This window comes from Anolis carolinensis, chromosome 4 (assembly GCF_035594765.1).
Source record: "Anolis carolinensis isolate JA03-04 chromosome 4, rAnoCar3.1.pri, whole genome shotgun sequence".
NCBI lineage: Eukaryota > Metazoa > Chordata > Lepidosauria > Squamata > Dactyloidae > Anolis > Anolis carolinensis.
In genome coordinates, this window is record NC_085844.1 from 68,906,748 (window position 1) to 68,926,322 (window position 19,575).

At 34.8% G+C, this 19,575-nt stretch overlaps 1 protein-coding gene across 7 annotated transcripts in view; it reads right to left on the reverse strand.

Moving 5' to 3' along the window:
- Positions 1–19,575, reverse strand: part of neto1 (neuropilin and tolloid like 1) — a 136,781-nt gene that overhangs the window by 41,570 nt on the left and 75,636 nt on the right. For 4 of the 7 annotated variants that reach the window (XR_506136.2, XM_003219726.4, XM_062980583.1 and 1 more), the window contains 2 exons: positions 10,347–10,388; positions 10,105–10,232 (listed from right to left, as the gene is read on the reverse strand). The exons of 2 other annotated variants lie outside the window; for them this stretch is intronic. Coding sequence is in view for 4 of the 5 variants with exons in the window: in XM_003219726.4 (XP_003219774.1) it covers positions 10,105–10,232; positions 10,347–10,388 (170 nt within the window). In the remaining variant the exon portion in view is untranslated. Of the gene's footprint in view, positions 1–10,104; positions 10,233–10,342; positions 10,389–19,575 lie in introns of those variants that run through there. One more of the 7 variants, XM_008108734.2, reaches the window with a different exon arrangement.

The window sequence follows — 19,575 nt, forward strand, 5'->3', positions numbered from 1 at the left end:
GAGACTAATACCAGACTCCAAATATAAACTCTCACCCAACTGCACCTTTCATGGAAGTTTCCAATCCTATATTAAACAGAATTTTCACTACTGATAAGTAATGTATACATAGATAATTCCAGATCAGAGCTTAAACATGGGGATTATATACACACAAATTATTACAACATTGCAAAAATTACATGATTGCATCAAGAATCTGTCAAATTTAATTTAAGCAATACAGCTTTCAAGCCTGTGCACCACTGGAAATATTTCCATTAATTCAGTGAATCTTAATTCTATGTATACATGTTTAAGGTTACACTGTTGGTAACTTTGTACCACTTTTTTCAGGGAAATTTATTATTAGCATTACTATTTTATAATATTTTAAATAATTATAATATTTCTATATTTCTTTTATATATTATTTTATAATATTTATAATATTTACTTGCTCTCTGCCATGAAGATATTTGAATGGTAAGAGCTAAATTTTAACTAAGGCTAGGAGAGAAATTTGTTCACATTTTATGGCAAATCTGTTTAATTCAGTGTCTTATGTCACATCATTTTAAAACATATTTAATAATCACATTTATCCAAGTTGACCTAAAACTGACTGTAATTTTCTGTTTTGAAAAAAGCTTGCCTTGTTTCCTTTCGGTTATGTTTGGAAAAGCAAGGCCATTATATCTTTGTGTTAGATGGCTTCCAAGAATACAGATAGTGGGCTGCTCATTACACAAGTCTTCTAACTCACAGAGGAGATATAAACCTGACTGTTTGAGAACAGATGTGTAACCAGAGCTTTGCAAAGATACTGGGAAAAGATTTAAAAGCACAATTTATATATTTAAATTACCTTTGCTGAAAGTTGATTGGTTGGTTATAGTAGAGAATCCAGTGTATAAAGTTGACTATAATCTTTGTATTTTACAAGTTTTGGAAGTTAGGTATTTATATATTTATGCTCAGAATTGATCGGAATTTTGATATACTTTCTGAATTACATCAACTTCAACATCAACAAAAGATGAATTATTATAACCCAATTAGATCACACGATCTCAAAGAGAGAATAATAACATGCAACCAATGAAATGCACAAAATAAAAAAGATAATATCTCCAAGGCTTATCCATGATAACATGGTAGGGCTACACAGGGAAGGCTTGTAGAAATTAATATGCTCAATATGCACACAAATTTATAGGCAAAATAAACATTTAGGCATCTGTCAACTTTCAAAGGTAAAGTCCTCCCTCCCCAGTTATTTGATAAAATAAATTTGCACAAAAATAGACTAAAATGGATGGCCAGAGCTTGGAAATAAATTACTCCATTTTAAACTAACAATGTACTAATCCATTTTCTGCTTCCCCAATGAGGCATGCTGAATATATTTGCTGATTAACCACACTCACTATTTGGAGCAACATGTAAGAGATTCTGCCTCGTTATTCATTGCTCAAGTGGTCTCAAGAGAAGTAATAGAGCTGAAGCATACTGGGGTTGTGGGAAACTGGAACTAGCAGAGATGGAGACTGGGAGTTCTCGCTCCTACATGCAAAAACAGTACAGTACAACCCCTGTATCTGCAGTGAATATATTTCCAGACTTCATGTGGATATAAGAAACCATAGATAATATGATAATATGATAATATTATTTTTAATGGGACAAAAAATGGAGGTACCTAGAAGAGGGTCTAGCTTGTATGGAAGTGACATAATAATTGAATAAGTAAAACTGTGGATAGGTAAAACTGCATATACCAGTTTTATGGATAAGGGAATCATATTTTATATAATACTGATCTTTGTAGATCAAGCTTCAAGATACTCTTTCCCTGGCAATTAGTTATCACAGGCCACCAATGTGCTTCTAGTTATGAAAGAAAGTTTGGACACAGTAACTAAAATGTGAAAAGCCATTACTGAGTTGAAACGGACAATTTTTATTAGTTAAGAGGGAACTGCAAATATAAACTACCTATTAAAATGAATGCAAACACAAATCGTAATCTCAGTAGGGTCAGTGAGAAGTCATTAAATTGAACATATGTGATGTGCTACTAGGAAGAACTAAGTTTCACTATCTCCATTTCACTTTCTTTATAACAAGTCAGCAGTTCACATATTCCTGCCTAAATTCCATGTTGTGATTACAGTAGTGTCTTCATATTAAAGTGAAGATAATGATAATGCTGAACCACATTAAAGATTATTTTCAGAGATGTATATGAAACAGGCTCTTACTTTTAAAAGGGTATGCCTAGTCACACACAAATATTTTCAGCAGGAATTACTGGAGTGGATCTTATAAAAATAGTGCAACACAAAGGACAGTACTGCATATTATGTTTAATTCTTCTGTCTGAAATGTCAGTGAACGCCTCTCTTTTAAATCATCAGTTCTGTGTCATTTTGAATAAAATAAATGCCATGGAGTTGAATTCTGGTAATGCTTGGATTTTGGTATAGCACTGCAAAACGACAGTGCCTTTAGCAATAAAAGTGATAAAAATTTCACTATAGCTCTGGCATATATAATTTATAGTCCCTGATAGCATTGTTGCTTAAATGATTGTCTTGTCACCTTCAGTGGTACCATTCTGATTATTATGATGGAAAAGCAAAACAGGCTGAACTGAACTATTTCTCCTTCTCATTTTAATATGAGCACAACAGAAAGTTCTGACTGCATGCCATTAAGAGAAATACTGGAAACGGTGAATAACACAAAAATAAAACTTCAGTAAAAGCCTTATCATAATCTCTTTATAGGGAATCACTTTTGATGAATTCTTTTTCATCAGATGCTAAAGTTTTGCTCAAACAAGATTAATGGAGCAGGTCAAGAAACCATCAAATGCCTTAGCACATATTCCAGCATTTTTTGCCATATTTTTTCTACCATATTGCAGCTAGGGAAAAATATATTTATTGGAACCATCATAAATCTCCTCACAAGGATATTACAGTTGCGAGTTTTAAGAAATATGCAGACATGCATCTGAAAGAGTAATCAGCTTTTGATTTTTGAGAAATAGAAATGTAGTAAAGTTCAAATCTGTCTAAGAGACACAATTTTTCGGGTTTATAAAGCCTGACCCACCAATACTTTCTAGCTACTTCAGGCCATGGTAATTTCCCAGAAAGTATATGTTCAAAGGCATTGAAACATTGACTTGGCAGGTTCACTTGTGCTTTATCATTATCTTATAAAGTTTCAGCATTATTGTTCTATTATCTATTATTCTGAATAGATCTAGTTTGATTAACTAGATTAGACAGAGAAGAGGAAAGAGGATAAAAGTGAAAATGTACTCTCAACTTCTAGAGGCTTCCTGCTGGTACAGCAACTTGCCAGGGTATAGAAAGTCTATAATAATGCATCAGCCCATTTTCTATTCTTTTTGTCTCTCAGTCTCTGCGTTTTGACTGAAGTGGTAGACAGATTTTCCAGAAACAACAAGATCTTATCCAGTTTTTTTTTTAAAAAAAGCCCTTACGATGGAAAGTATTAAGGATGTCTGATGACTTAATCTTTTTTCTCTTTTTTTGTGCAAAATTAAAGTATGAACTAACATAATACATACCTTCTTGGATCAGTTTCCAAATTAGAAATCACAACTGTCCAAATATTCGACATATTTTGTATCTTCCCTCCCTCTAAAAATCTCAAAATGAATTTTAAAATGCATTTTTTTAAAACAGTCACAAATGTTTTATTGAATAGAAATATATTTAAATATATATTTAATGGTTGCATTTCTATCAATAAAACACAAATTCATGTGGGAACAGGATGGGATGACCTTATGGTTACAGGGAAGTGACACAAATGGGTAAAAACAAATGAATCCATCCCTAACCAATGTTGAGAAAATGCCAACTAAATATGTAATAGCTATAAATTGCTCAACATTTTTGTAACCTCTCAGATTCAAAGTAGAGTCTGTGAGTGAAGGTATAAAATATTTTTACGATGTTAGAACACCTAAAAACAAACTATCCAGAAGGAAACAGGTATAAAACATTTTAATGTTATAGCACTTGAAAAAGCACTTTACAGTTTATATGCTTGTTCTAGAATTTTAAATGATAGTTATCAAATGGGGTAGATTGCAAACTTTGTTGACATTAAACAACAAATCATGACCTTATGAGAAAAATGAAAGCACAGTGGTCTATTTTACTTTTTAAAAATGGCTGTTTTTTCAGCTATAGACTCACTGAATGCAGAGGAGACCATGTCTTATGTCATTCTTTAAAGAGCAGGAGAGTAAAGCCCCACTGCCCATTCAACAACAATTCAAGCCAATAAGGATGGCGAATCATTACATGGGAAAACTACCATCCGCTTCCCCTCAGCCTCCTTTTACCTTTTCTTAATGTAGTACCATCCACTAACACCTAACAATGCAGGATTATCCAACCACCCGAAAGAAGGTGAGTAGTTGTTTTTACATGATTTTTCTAATTAGCTTCCAGTTGATTCCTGAAGACATTTAAATGTATTCAGCTGCAGAATCTCTCCTTACACTGATTGTGCAAAACTGGAAATGTTGTCTAGAAAAAAGGGCTTCCAAAAGCAGCTTGTGCCTTCTTTCTCTGCTATTTCTGTGCAGTATGAAATCATACCTGAGTAAGGGATCTAATAATGAACACTGGTTACTGGCACTGAACTAGTGGCAACTATATCACTGTCTAGAGAATTCATCCTTTCTGCCTGTGAGGGACCTAAGGTGGATTTCACTTTTAATCTTGCCACTCCGGATATTTAAATATTTTAATTGTAAATAAATGCACTTACATGCATCAGTTAATCTAATACCACATGCACAAAATTAAACAAACAAAAAACTTCAAAAACTGGAACAAAGCACATTTCTTCAAAAACGTAACCGCTTTTCCTTTACAAAGCCAGGGCCTCAACTGTGGCTTTAGTGCCATACAAATGTCCATTAAATAAAAAAAATACTTGGGCATTCACAAGAAGATGAAAAAACTAGCCTTCTCTCTTATGGTTTCGCAAAAGTAAGTGGTGAATAGAGAGGGAAACACTTAAATAAATTAAGGTCAGATAATACACAAGTAAGACAAATACCTTCACTAGGAACACTAAATGAGGGCATTTTTTTCAACACCAAAAAAATAAATAAATAAAGGAAGAATATTTAATAGCAATGTAATAGATTTACAGGCACAGAAATACAGGTCTATTTACATTATTTACTGTGCAAATAATTTGCAGTATTTCCAGGTATAGAACACACAACTACTTTTCATAAAGAAATATACTTAAAAGCATATTGTTGCATGAGCATACACAAGAAACTTTTTACAATCACACAGATAATGTTATCCACCTACAATGCTATAACAAGATTGTTGGCTCTATTTTCATTATTATATATGAGCAAAAAAAAGCTGACTCCCAATTGTCATAGTTGCTTAAATGGCCTGTCTAATAAAAGTTTAATATTTGAGTAAAATTAAAATGATTGTATTGCAATCTAAAGGTGAGATCATTCAATCACAAAAAGCAATAAAGCAAGATAAAATCTTAAAATTATATTGATACTAAGCTTTATATCACTAATATTACCAAACCAGACTATATAGACAGGGGTATCTCCACAGCAAGCCCACAGACTATATAATTTACACAAAAATACTCTTCTGCCAGAATATAATTAGTAACTACGTACTAGTGCAGCGGTTCTCAACCTGATGTTTTGGCCTACAACTCCCAGATGTTTTGGCCTTCAACTCCCAGAAATCCTAACAACTGGTAAACTGCTGGGATTTCTGGGAGTTGTAGGCCAAAACACCTGGGGACCCACAGGTTGAGAACCACTGTACTAGTGCAAAATCTAGTGGCAAGATTATTGAAAACTGTGTATAGAACAAGGGCACATCTACACAGGCACTTTATTCTGTAGAGGGATAGACGAATAAGTTCTGTGGTGGCTGCATGATGCATAGAGCTGATCCTGAGCTGACAGTTTAACAAAACTCATGAGTTGCTTTGAAGTTTCCCCAAGAATCTAGATCACACAGAAACTGGCTACAACTCCATTAATAGCATTTACATATTCCCTGAGCTCAGGTGGCCCATGGACATAGGGTGGATTTTACCACCCCCCTCCTGTTCTCATGATAGCAGCGGCCACTGATAGCCACTGCATTAACAGTGGACCAGACTGCCTCAAAGGGTGATGATATCTCCTTCTTTGGAAATTTCTTACAAGATAAGATGGTCATATCTCAGAAGTGCTTTAGTTGTTTGTTCTTAGATGGCATAATTTGGACAAAATGATCTTGCAGTCCTTTCTAATCTTATAATTCTATAATCACTCACAATTGTGAAACCCTACTATGGCCAGTGTCAGTTTCTATTGAAAAGGTTTAGAAGGAAGGCTGAAAAGCATTGGTGAATACCATTGGTTTAGAGTGGCAAACACCTAAAAACTGGATGGTTTATCAAATTAAGGCCAGTAAAGTGCATCAAGCAAAGCTGGGTAAAAGTCCAAGTTAAGCCCCTTAAATGTGCTTCAGTGAGCCCCAAATCTAAACCATGTTGCATGGCAAAATTGGCTACACAGAATTTGGTTTATAGACACCCACTTGCACACTAGTGCTTTGTAAAATTCAGAATGCAGGGGCAGCAGGCCGCCAAAACACATCTCAAGGGCATAGCTGGGCATCAGTAGGGCTAACTGACACCTGTATTCTCCAGTGTCTGTCAAGTCAAAGATACTGTAGATTCTGAAAGTGGGTTTGAGGCACTCTCCATGGTTCATGCAAACACCTTCATGGCATCAAATCTGTTCCAGACATATCATTCTAACCATCTACACAGTGAAAAATGTTTCTCCCAAATTAGTCCCAACCCAACCTAAATGGTCACTGTAGGTAAGCCCTTTGCCTTTTTTTTTTCAATTACTGTAACACAATTAAGAGGACTGCACTTCACTATAATCTGTAGGTTTATTTCTAATAACAAGTTGCTTTTAAAGCACACAGTGGTCTGGTATATATCTTGATAAAATATTAGCTAGGAAAGTAATCACTGCTCTTGATCTTCTGCAATGTGAAGGATATTGTGGTATTGCACTACAATTAAACCCATGGCTTGTGCTTCCAGACTGCACAGAAGTGGATGAATATCCCCTCAGTCAGTCACTATAAATTCCAAGGATTGCTATTTTCCTAATGCATTGGTTTGTTAACAGAGATTTAGCACTTTCCAGTGGTCTCACTATGGTTTTGTTAAACATTTAGAACAATATATATGTTGAGTGTCTCCAAGTCATTTCCCAATAATGGTGACACTAAAACAAACCTATTGTGTGATTTTCTTGGTAAGATTTTTTTTTTTGGGGGGGGGGGGAGGGGGTTGCACCTTTGCCTTCCTCTGAGACTAAAAGTGTGCTTGCCCAAGTCACCCAGTGGTTTTCATGGCTGTTTGGGAATTTGAAACCTTTTGTGATGCTGGTGTATCTTTATGTGAACTCCATCATATAGTGTCCCAATCATAAAGTTTTCATGACCAGATTAATTTGCAATTCCCTTCCTCTCAGGCTAACATAGTAACTTGGCCAAGGTCACTTTGTGAAGTCAAATCCAGATCTTCCAAAATCTAATCCAATACTCAAACTACTATCTTACACTGGTTCTCACCAGAGTCTTTAGAACTATGATATAGGCAAAGGCATCAATTTCTTCTTCTTCTTGGGTTCAAATCAAAGGAATTTAATCCTAGATGTAGGCACACACTCCTTACAATTCTATCTCATGTATGTCCTATGTACAAGTAAGTTCCATTAAGCTTATATAGAATGGCAGCTTTATAATGTGCCATAAGGTTGAAAAACAGGGCAGAGCTCCTGTGCCCTTACTGGTTATGCAGAAGAGATAATTTCAGCACATGAAAAAGAGCCAAAGTGTAATTAGCTACCTGCTGTAATTTCCTATTGCTGATAAAGTAAAGGGGATATGTTTATAAACTGGAAATGGAAAAAAAACTTTTAAAATCAAAATGGTGAAGCATCTGTTTTTAATAGGTTGCTGTTAATCACCATAAAGTTAACTTCAACTTATGGCAAATCTGTGAATGAGAGATCTGCAGATTCAGGGCCATAGCATCCTTGTTTGACTGTAATCATCTATAATGTGGTCTTTGTCTTTTTCAATTGCCTTCTACCTTACCAAACATCATTGTCTTTTCTAGTGAGATTTATATCTTTTCATGATATATCCTAAGTATGATAGGCTCAATCATCTTAGTTTCTAGATCAGTGGTTCTCAACCTGGGTTTCCCAGGTGTTTTGGCCTTCAACTCCCAGAAATCCTAACAGCTGGTAAACTGGCTGGGATTTCTGGGAGTTATAGGCCAAAACACCTGGGGATCCACAGGTTGAGAACCACTGTTCTAGAGAGAGTTAAGTCTTGATTAGCTCTGGGACCCATTTATGGGTTGTTTTTACAGTCCGCTGGATCCAAATATCATTTCTATAGCACAACATTCCAAATTGGATAATTTTCTTCCTATCAGTTTTTTTCATCAACATAGCTAGAAATGGTAAATACGATGGCATGGCCACCTTAGTATTCAATGATACAGCTTTACACTTCAGGATCATATCTCGTTCCTTCCTTGCTGCCCTTTCAAGTTATCACCTTTCTCTGATTTCTAAACTGCACTCTCCATTCTGATTAATAATTGATTAAAAAATCTTGAATTATTGCATAGTCTTCATTATCAACTTTAAACTTATGTAAATAATCTATGGTCACTGTATTTATTTGCTTATACAGTAGAGTCTCACTTATACAACACTCGCTTATCCAACGTTCTGGATAATCCAACGCATTTTTGTAGTCAATGTTTTCAATATATCGTGATATTTTGGTGCTAAGTTCATAAATACAGTAATTACTACATAGCATTACTGCATATTGAACTACTTTTTCTGTCAAATTTGTTGTATAACATGATGTTTTGATGCTTAATTTGTAAAATCATAACCTAATTTGATGTTTAATAGGCTTTTCTTTAATCCCTCCTTATTATCCAACATATTCGCTTATCCAACGTTCTGCCGGCCCATTTATGTTGGATAAGTGAGACTCTACTGTAATTTCTAAACCTGCCTTTATACTTTCTTCCTTAATTTTCTCCAGCATTTTAAATTTTATTTTATTTGCATGTCACATTTCTCCTGGAATGGAACCCAAGGGGCTCAGAAATTAATTTGATGAAACCTATACATATTTTTTTTCAAAAAAAAATTAAGAACATCTTATTTAAAGCTGTATAAAATATTTTTAAGGGATACAAAAGTAAAAACCATAAATAAATAAAGTACACATCTCAAAACAAAACCTTCTTGGGAATGATTGAATATTAAAAGACTGCTTCAACCAAAAAAGCCCATATTTTCTCACAAAAGGAAAGCAGGGAATGGACTAGCCTCACCTCCCATGGAAGGGCATTAAAAACAATAGGAGCAGACACTGAGAAGGTTCTTTCTTGTGTCGTCAGCAAATGATTCTGTGGGGGGTCACAAGATTCCTCACCAGTAACATTTCCCCCTCCTTCCACTATCTAGTACATCATTACATTAAATGGATGAAAAGTTGTGTTCACTATGGTAAATAATAATAATTACAATAATTGTAATAATAATAAAGGGGCACATCTCCCTTTCATATTTAGAAACAGAAGTCATTTTAATAGCTTCAATAAAATGCTGGTGGACATAGTAATAGAACAGATGGTACACCTTGATTATTAAAAATTAAAGATAAACTAAAATAAGGTGAAAATTGATAAAATGGTATGTGGGTATGTTATTCAATCTTGAATTCCCTGTAGATCAAAATGACCTACCTATTATGCATCCCACAACATTATTTATAGCAAGTGAAGGTTACTCTGTGCAGTGATAAATTGCTTTCCCCTCAGAGAAAGGAAAATAATAGTTTACAGGTTCAATACTGCAAACCTTATTAAGTAAAACCTGTCTGTATAGAGTAATAAATGCAGTATTAGTAAAGTCACTTTCTTAAATTAAGTCCCCAAATCAGAGAATAGAACAGGACTGACCTTGGATCGTGGAGGTGCTCGGATATACCATTTACAATCTACTGCCTCATTGTCAGAAGCTTTCCCTTCTTTTCCAATTTGCACAGATTCCACAATTCCTTCAGATCCTCCCATCTCAAACTCACAAACTGAGAAACAACAACAATACAACAAAATCAAAAGATCAAGCCCAAGCAATAAGATAATTTTTAAAAAAATATGCAATATGGTACTGAGTGTTGTGGAACATTGAACATACCAACCTGGCAATGGTTTCAAAACACCAAGATCTTTGAAGTCTGGATCTTAAAGTGAAATGGAGAAAGAGGAAAATTAGCCTTTATCTTCCAAAATAAAATCTAATTGCAAAACTAAATTAATGTTGGGGATTTGAGTGTATTAGTGTGCATTCATTAAATGTGACTCATTTTGAATATCAAATTGACATTCTTGAGGGTAATATAATATAGAGAGCGATTTGAATGAGATGTATTTGTTTTAGGTTTTTTTTATTTATAGAAAACCTTCACTGGATCAAAAAACTCTCCTTATTAAAATAAGATTTACCAAAACAAAGTTTTGGTTAAGGCTAGTATCTACATGAAAACTTTAACCAAAAAAAATCCCCTTTAACAATGTAAATAGGTCTTTGAAACAAGATTGACATCGTAGCGATAAAATGCATTTTATACATGTAAAAGCTACTTTACTTGCTAGAGTTGCCTGATCACTTGAGTGTGACATGGTAGTACAACCTTGCTACAACACAGAGACCCTGAACAAAACAACATTGAAGTAGACAAGAGGTGGAAACCCCAATCCTTCAGGCAGTATAACAGATGTGATCCCAAGGGAAGACAGATTAAAAGATCATGAGCACTCTCAAAAAATGCAAGTGAAAATCTTTGCCAGCAACAGTTGTATGGGTGTAACTATGTAGAGGCAAGTAAGGGTACTACTTCCAAAATTAAGATTCCCGTGTGATTTTTTTTTTCTTTAATTCCCAAATGGCTAGCATTGTAGTAACTTACAATTTCACCAGAACATTTAAAAATAGAGTTTAGGAATCCAAAAAAAAAGGAAACAGTTACCAAGGGAATGCAAACACAGCAAGCAAACATTTTTAGGGGGTGAACTGACTTCAGTGCCTCACTTTATGCAATGTTAGATATCTGGGGACTATTAAAAATGTATTGTGTGCGTGAATTTGGAATCTCTCTCTATAGCTGATCAGCCTCCTGTTTTCTTGAAGAACATTTTGCCCACAACTGGATGTTCCTAAATAGATCTAATACTGCTGTTAACAAAAAGGATAGCATGATGTTGCTGCAATGACTTCAGTAACAGTAGTACTGAGTTAAAAGTTTTGCATCCCTACCACTCTTTACTTCAAGAAAATTACCCATGTAAGTTGCATAAGAAACCAGTATTGTTAGAAATAGCATCTCCTCCATATGGAATTATTTCCTGCCTCCCCTAGATTTGCAATTTTGCAAAAGGCTGAATACTGTACTTTCAAAAAAATACTGTTTGATATTTTCCTGTTTCAGATGTTATTTGGTATTCATGGTTAACTTGTATAAATATGGGGAGGTCAGCTAACATTAAATGTTTTTTTTTGATGTTCTGGGGGTTCTTTCCCAGATTTAATCACTCCAATGAGTTTATGCTTGCATTCCTAAATTGTTTAACCAATTGGCAGCATTATCAAAAAAGAATGACAAGCAAAGGAGAAAAACTTTGTAAAATATAAATAAATACAGATTACACAATCTATTTTCTAGGCATAATTAATATTTCACCTTCATAAATAGCCATTCATTTCCCCAAAATATTGCTGACCTAGAAGGCTTGACATAAATCTGTTGGGATTCAGCCTACTAAAACTGATGTTTAATATTTAATTGGTTCAATGAGTTTATTAACTTTAAATTGTTTTTACCTATTTATATTAGGTTGCAATATCATAGCACTGGAAGTAATATTTGAAATATGCAGACAGAGACACAGAAAATGCCCATATGACATTATATTTATTTATTTACAGCATTTATATTCCGCCCTTCTCACCCCGAAGGGGACTCAGGGCGGATCACATTACACATACAATAGAGTATCCAACGTTCTGGATTATCCAACGCATTTTTGTAGTCAATGTGTTCAATACATCGTGATATTTTGGTGCTAAATTCGTAAATACAATGATTACTACGTAGCATTACTGCATATTGAACTACTTTTTCTGTCAAATTTATTGTATAACATGATGTTTTGGTGCTTAATTTGTACAATCATAACCTAATTTGATGTTTAATAGGCTTCTCCTTAATTTCTCCTTATTATGCAACATATTTGCTTATGCAACGTTCTGCCGGCCCGTTTATGTTGGATAAGTGAGACTCTACTGTATAGGCAAACATTCAATGCCTTTTAACATAGAACAAAGACAAACAAACATAGGCTCCGAGCGGGCCTCGAACTCATGACCTCCTGGTCGGAGTGATTCATTGCAGTGATTCATTGCAGCTGCTCTCCAGCCTGCGCCACAGCTCGAGCCCAATTATACTTGTGTATGTATTGTATATAATCACCAGAATTCAGAACTAAAAATGTATACAAACAATTACTGAATGTAAACCTTAAGCACACCGTCTTACAAACTTATTATTTAATTAAGCTTTAAGCACTTAAATGTATTTTAGTTGAGGATTACAGAAGTGTTAGGATAGGGATTTGTCTTTATTATGTCTTTGTATACTTGTCTTTTGTCTTTCACTGTTGATATTGTCAGAGGACTAATCAATAAACAAATCTATCTACAAAAATGATTCTTCAGAAACATACTGTACTTTTAAATATTCTTTATGATTTTAAATGCATTTTAATTTGGTTTTCCCCTTTTAATATACTTCTTATTTATTTTTTAAAAGCTTTTAATGATTAGGTTTTTGGCCATACTTTGCTTTACTTTTATCACAAGACTTTTGGGATATTGAATAAATAACTAAATAAATGAAGAATGGGTGGATGGATTCTACTTGCTAATACCCTATTTCCCCTAAAATAAGACATCCTCAGAAAATAAGACCTAGTAGAGGTTTTGCTGAATTGCTAAATATAAGGCTTCCCCTGAAAGTAAGACCTAGGAAAGTTTGTGTTTGAAAGCATGCCCACCAAACAGAACACCAGGGCATGCAGGGTCGGTAAATGTACATACCATAGAGTGTCGTACATGGAAATAATGGTAGTAAAAAGAAATTCTTGATAGGATTCACAGTTTGTCTGGTTATGCTGGTTTGTGATGACAACTACTGTAGATTATATAATAAATTTTCATTTTTTTTTGTTCAGCAATAAATGTGAATTCTTCTTCATGGAAAAATAAGACATCCCCTGAAAATATGACCTAGAGCATCTTTGGGAGCAAAAATTAATATAAGTCACTGTCTTATTTTCGGAAACACGGTAACTACATTAATCTTTTCAAGTACTAATTATTCAGGAATGTGTGGGTAGTACTAGCTTTGTTAGTGAATGAAGAAATGTTTTTTTGTTAATAATGATATCTTTATTAGTGTGTATGCAATTTAATGTTGAACTCATTAAACCAATTAAATTCCATATTAAATTGCAATTTTATGTGAAGTGTTGGAATTTTTATCCCTGTACAATAATGAGATGCTTGCATTGATGAATCAGAGTTGCAAACCTCACTTAAAGGTTCTTTCAAAATTTCATGACACTTTTCTACCACTGAAATACTTAATCCTGTCAAGGGTGCATACATTTTTGGCAAAAAAAAATTGCAAGAAAAATTATCAAGAATTATAAACCATTAATTTTATTGACCCCATGCAAAGGATCGTTACCTTGACATGATGCTTGGGCTTGTGTGCCTCGATGATGCCATGAACTAAACCGTGCAGGGCCACCCAAGACGGGATGGTCATGGCAGAGAGGTCAGACTATATACAATACCTGGGGAAGGTAACGGCAATCCACCCCAGTATTCTTGCCATGAAAACTAAATGGATCAGTACAACCAGAGAAATGTCAGTATACCATCGGAAGATAGGACTCCCAGGTTGGAAGATGGTCAAAATGCTACTGGGGAGGAACAGAGGACTAGTTCAACTAGCCCCAGATGTGATGACAGAGTTAGCTCAAAGCTGGAAGGAAGGCTAACGGCCGACAGTGCTGGAAGTGAAAGACAAATTCGATGTTCTAAAGATCAACACACTATAGGAACCTGGAATGTAAGATCTATGAGCCAGGGCAAACTGGACATGGTTATTGGTGAGATGTCAAGATTAAAGATAGACATTCTGGGAGTCAGTTCACAAAATATGACCACCAGATCTACTACTGCTGACAAGAGGAACACCGAAGAAATGGAGTAGCCTTCATAATTAACAATAAAGTTGCTAAAGCAGTGCTTGGATACAACCCAAAAAATGATAGAATGATCTCAATTCAAATTCAAGGCAAGCCGTTTAACATCACAGTCATCCAAATATACACCCCAACCACAACTGCTGAAGAAGCAGAATTAGATCAGTTCTATGAGGATCTGCAGCACCCACTGGATAATATACCAAAAGAGACATTATTTTCATTTCAGGAGATTGTAATGCTAAGGTGGGCAGTCAAATGATAACTGGGATCACAGGCAAGCATGGTTTGGGACAACAAAATGAAGCAGGACACAGGCTGATAGAATTTTGCCAGGAAAAATTGCCAGGCAATTGCCACCCAGTTGGTGAAAACAAGACCTGGAGCTGACTGTAGTTCAGATCACGAACTTCTTACTGCACAATTTAGAATCAAACTAAAGAGAATGGGGAAAATACAAGGTGATGCATGCCATATACCAATTAGGTCAAGGTGATGCATGCCATATACCAATTAGATATGATCTCACAAATATTCCTAGTGAATATGCAGTGAAGGTGAAGAATAGATTTCAGGGACTAGATTTAATGAATAGAGTCCCAGAAGAACTATGGACAGAAGTCCACAACATTGTTCAGGAGGCAGCAACAAAGTACATCCCAATTAAATGCACAATTCCAGAGGCTAGCCAGGAGAGACAAGGAACTATTTTAAAGCAAGCAATGCATGGAAGTGGAAGAAGACAATAGAATAGGAAGGACAAGAGACCTCTTCCAGAAAATCAGTGTATCTGTATATAATTAATGAACATATACCAGGAAATATATGTCTATTGGATATCTAGAGAAATCTGAAATTTCCTTCTTCAAGACTGACCAAAATGAATGAGAGAATTAGAGAATTCTGAGCAAGTTTGTTAGGACATTATATAGACAGAAATGTAACTGTACCTAAAGGGTAGAAGGTCCCACCAAATAGAAATGGCAATGCTACACATAGAAAGAAAAAAATGAAGGAGAAACCTATAAAAAAATGAAATGCCACCTCACTCAGACAAAATATATTGGGGCCACTTTGTATAACTTTGCCATTTCCTCTTTCTTTTCTCCACTGACATGCAGACATGCATAGCAGCAGAATTGACAACAGGACATCTTAAGGATACCTTTCAGAATTACAGAGAATTCTTCTAGATGCAAACTGCTTGTAGGTGGGGGCCTTTCAAATGCATCTAAAAATATCCTGAAGACCCCTGACCTCATTTAATCTTGTAAACTAAGCACTGTCAGCCCTGGCTAGTATTTGGCCAGCCCTATGTAGTACCTGAATGGGAGAAACCTACAAATCTGGAATTATTTCAAAGTCTTCATTATCAACTTGGGTTCAAATCAAATGGAACTTGAATACCAAGTGCTTTTTACAATGTTTCAGAGGAAGAAACTGTAAAAAAAAAAAAAAACCTTTGAGCATTCCTTGCGTAAGAAAACCCTGTGAAATTAATAAGTCTTTATAAATTGACAGAAGTGCACTGTGAGCTATCCAAGGTCCTGATCCTTGCTTACATGAACCTCCCATAGCATTCTTAGTAGGTAAGTCTTGGCCAACATGAATTCACACTGTGTGTTACATCAACTTTACTGAGTTTGGCCTGATCTACTTGATTAGATCTGACTTGACATAACTTGACCGATCTGCTATATTGTAACCTGATGCACACCCACCTCACACACATGACAGAATGTGTCTCACTTCATCATGAATCTGTTCAATTCAGTTTACTTCTCATTCTGTGAACATTAGGTTCTTATGAAACAGGATACAGGGTCATAATCCCAAGTGTTAGGTCCAATTGGTTTTATGTAAGTGTTGATGTAACAGTCAGCAATTAATTCAATGTATCTAATTAGAACAAATCATTGAATTTATGCTGTAATACATTGAATGAGTTTCCTAAAAAAAAAAAGAACTAGGGAAGGAGAAAGGAAAGAAAGAGAAGTAAAAAGTAAGATGTAGATGCAGAAATCCCAAGGCTCCATGGGAAAGAAAGTGGTACAAGAAAAACCTGAACTGAAATCAAAATTAAATGTGTGTATGTGTATGTATGTACGTACGTATGTATATATAAGTATGTGTGGGTATGAAAAATGTATCTATGGCCTTCTGATACAGCTAGAAAACTAGTGAATTATATCAAGTTAGATTCATACTTTGTCTAACAAGTAGCTTATGTTGAGTATACTGGGATATAATTCAGACTAAACAAACAAGATTGCACTGCAAAGTCATTATTCCAGAAAGAACAGAGGAAGACAGAGGCAAAGGTCAGGAGCTAAGAAAAAATAACTCAAATCCAAAAGGTTTATTTATTATCTTCCTAGTATACCACCCTTCCCAGAAACAACCTACAAAAACTACTTTTGTTTAATAAGCTTGTCCAACATATCACAATCACACTGTTCTATATTGCTTTTTGTGTTTTTTTCTAGAGAGTTTGCACAGTGCAGTAAACATATATCCTAGAGCAAAGTTTCTACACTTCTCCTTGGATTTATTGACTAAGACAGTTATAGTGAAAAGGCTGAACAAGCTTTCTTTCACTGCAAATTTGTAAAAAGGCTACATTTATCATTAGAAGCTTTATCGCATTTACCAGATTGAGCAGGCCCTTAGGACAAGGTATCCCAAAAGTCACCATACATAGTGGAAATGGGAAATTGTATCTAAATGTACCTTTATTTACAAAATAGCCATTACAAAAATTTCTCTACATGTTGACCATCTCTTTCTGTACATAGATGAAGTCTTATCCCTCACTCATTGCAAACACTTTCTAAATATCCATTGCTATGCAAGTAATTGTTAATTTTTCTTATGTATGGAAACTTTTGGGACACCCTATTAGTTTTGAACTATATGAAGCACAGATGCTCAAAATATCAAATGTCTTTTCTCAAATTATTAAAATGCACCAAAAACAAGAGAGTAAAACCCTGTGTCAGCCACTTCTTGCCACATCTTCCACCATTTGCAACCAGAGATCAATGAGCTTTCAAGCCCCAATGATTATTATCTGCAAAAGGCAGCCAATAATATTCAGTCAAAGGCTGACACTCTCCTGATCTATCACTAAAACGGAGGACTTTATCCTGCCAACCAGCTATTCACATTATTGTAGATAATAGATATATATGAGATTAGGCACCTTTAATATCACACCTCTCTTCAAAATTCACCTCTCTGCGAAATTTGCCATTCTGTGGTTCCACAATCATTCTTCCACAGACCTACGTAACCTTGGTTTCCTGCACTACTGTGGCTCCTTTATTTTTTATTTTATGATTATTTTTATTATTTTATTTTTAGCATAATTGCACAAATTTGTTTTTAAAAGACAAAGAAATGTATAAAGCAAAAGGAAAACAACCAGCTTAGGAATGGGGGAAAGGAAAATCATATCCCTGGTGTCACATTACTGGTGGCACGCTGGCACAGAAGCAGAAGTTACTGTATGAAGATATCTTTCATTATGAATGGAGAAAATATTCAAAAATATTTTTAAAAAGAGTGAAATAACATTTTAGAAAAATCTGATGAAGAGAATACTAGACTGATAAGGAAAAAAAGATTTTTTGCTGTTTTCTTCCTATTCTGTGTAAATTCCACATACGGGTTTTGTGTGGAGAAAGTAGCATGCTTTTGTGGAAAAAGAAGCATTCACAGAAATATTATTCTAGTTGTAGAAAACTGGTTTCCTGTATATAAAATCCTTTTTTTCTGTGCACAAAATAGGTGATCAGAGGTGTTTTCAACACAGTTTTCTAAGGTTTTCTTGCAGGAAAAAAATACTGATGTTAATCATTGCTTCTTTCAAGAATGAAATTGAAAAGAATGACATACCTATTAATTATTAATTAAATTTTTTTTGACTGAAAGCAATGATACTGCTCAGCATATTTTTCAAGATATACATGTTCTGACATATTTAGTATTTTGACAGAACATAAATTAGCCAGAACATTTTAAAGGATTCCTAGCTTGATCTTATTGCAAACTTTCATTTGCTAAATCCAAAAATGTTTAAATTTTACAAAAATTGGCTTCATGTTGTTTAAAATAATAGCTATCACCAATTTGATACATTAGGAAAGAATTGAAACACATTCTTGGCAAGGCTGGTATTTTATATAATTTGAAAGATGTTGTTCTTTCAAAAACATATTTGCTTATTTGCTTTCGGTTTTGCAGGGAAGAGCTTGGATGGTTTATTTTGGCTGATTGGTTGTATGTAATTCAGTGAAGTATTGACCATAATTTTTATGATACTGGGAAGTGAACCAGCTAGGAAGTTCCATGGTATATATCAAGATAAGAAATGTGTTTAAAAAATAATGACTCTGGTTCTGTAGGTTTGTCCTTAAGTTGAATTTGTTTATAAATTGGAACGGGTACGTTTTTAAGTGTAATTCCAGCCAAAAATGTATATTTTTTTAGTTTTTGATATCTTAGAGAACAGTTAAGACACCCGTGGTGTTTGTTTTCACCTCACTTTCTGTCCCTGTGATAGTTGGATTTTGAAAAAATTGGCTTGTTGTAGAAACAAGGATTGGTGAGAAAGCTTCAGTGGAGACACCTTTCCCCCATGATAACTCTGTCAGGAATTAATTTCCCTTACAAGGGGTAGATTTCTCTCACTTTCTGTTATCTCACCCCCATTCCTAACTATGATTTATTTATAAGTTGGATGCTTGTAACTCGGGGACTGCCTGTATTCGAAATGCTTGATTCATTATAGCATTGGCACTATACTTCTTTGACTGTGAAGGCTTTCCATGCACTAGAATTGTACAAACATCTCCCACCATTTGCAGACATCTGTTTGGAATTGACTGCCTCCCTGGGGAGAAAAAAAAAATTTCTGGAGGTTCATGATCAAAATGATCAAAGTTTTGGAAGCCAAGAGGAGTGATCTTGAGGTATCTTCCAACTCTATGATTTTGATTCAAAAAGTATATGGTGCACATGCTGAGTAGTACCACCTTAAAACCTATCAGCAACAATGGAACAATTATTTTGCTCAGTCTAATTCAAATGTGCATGTAT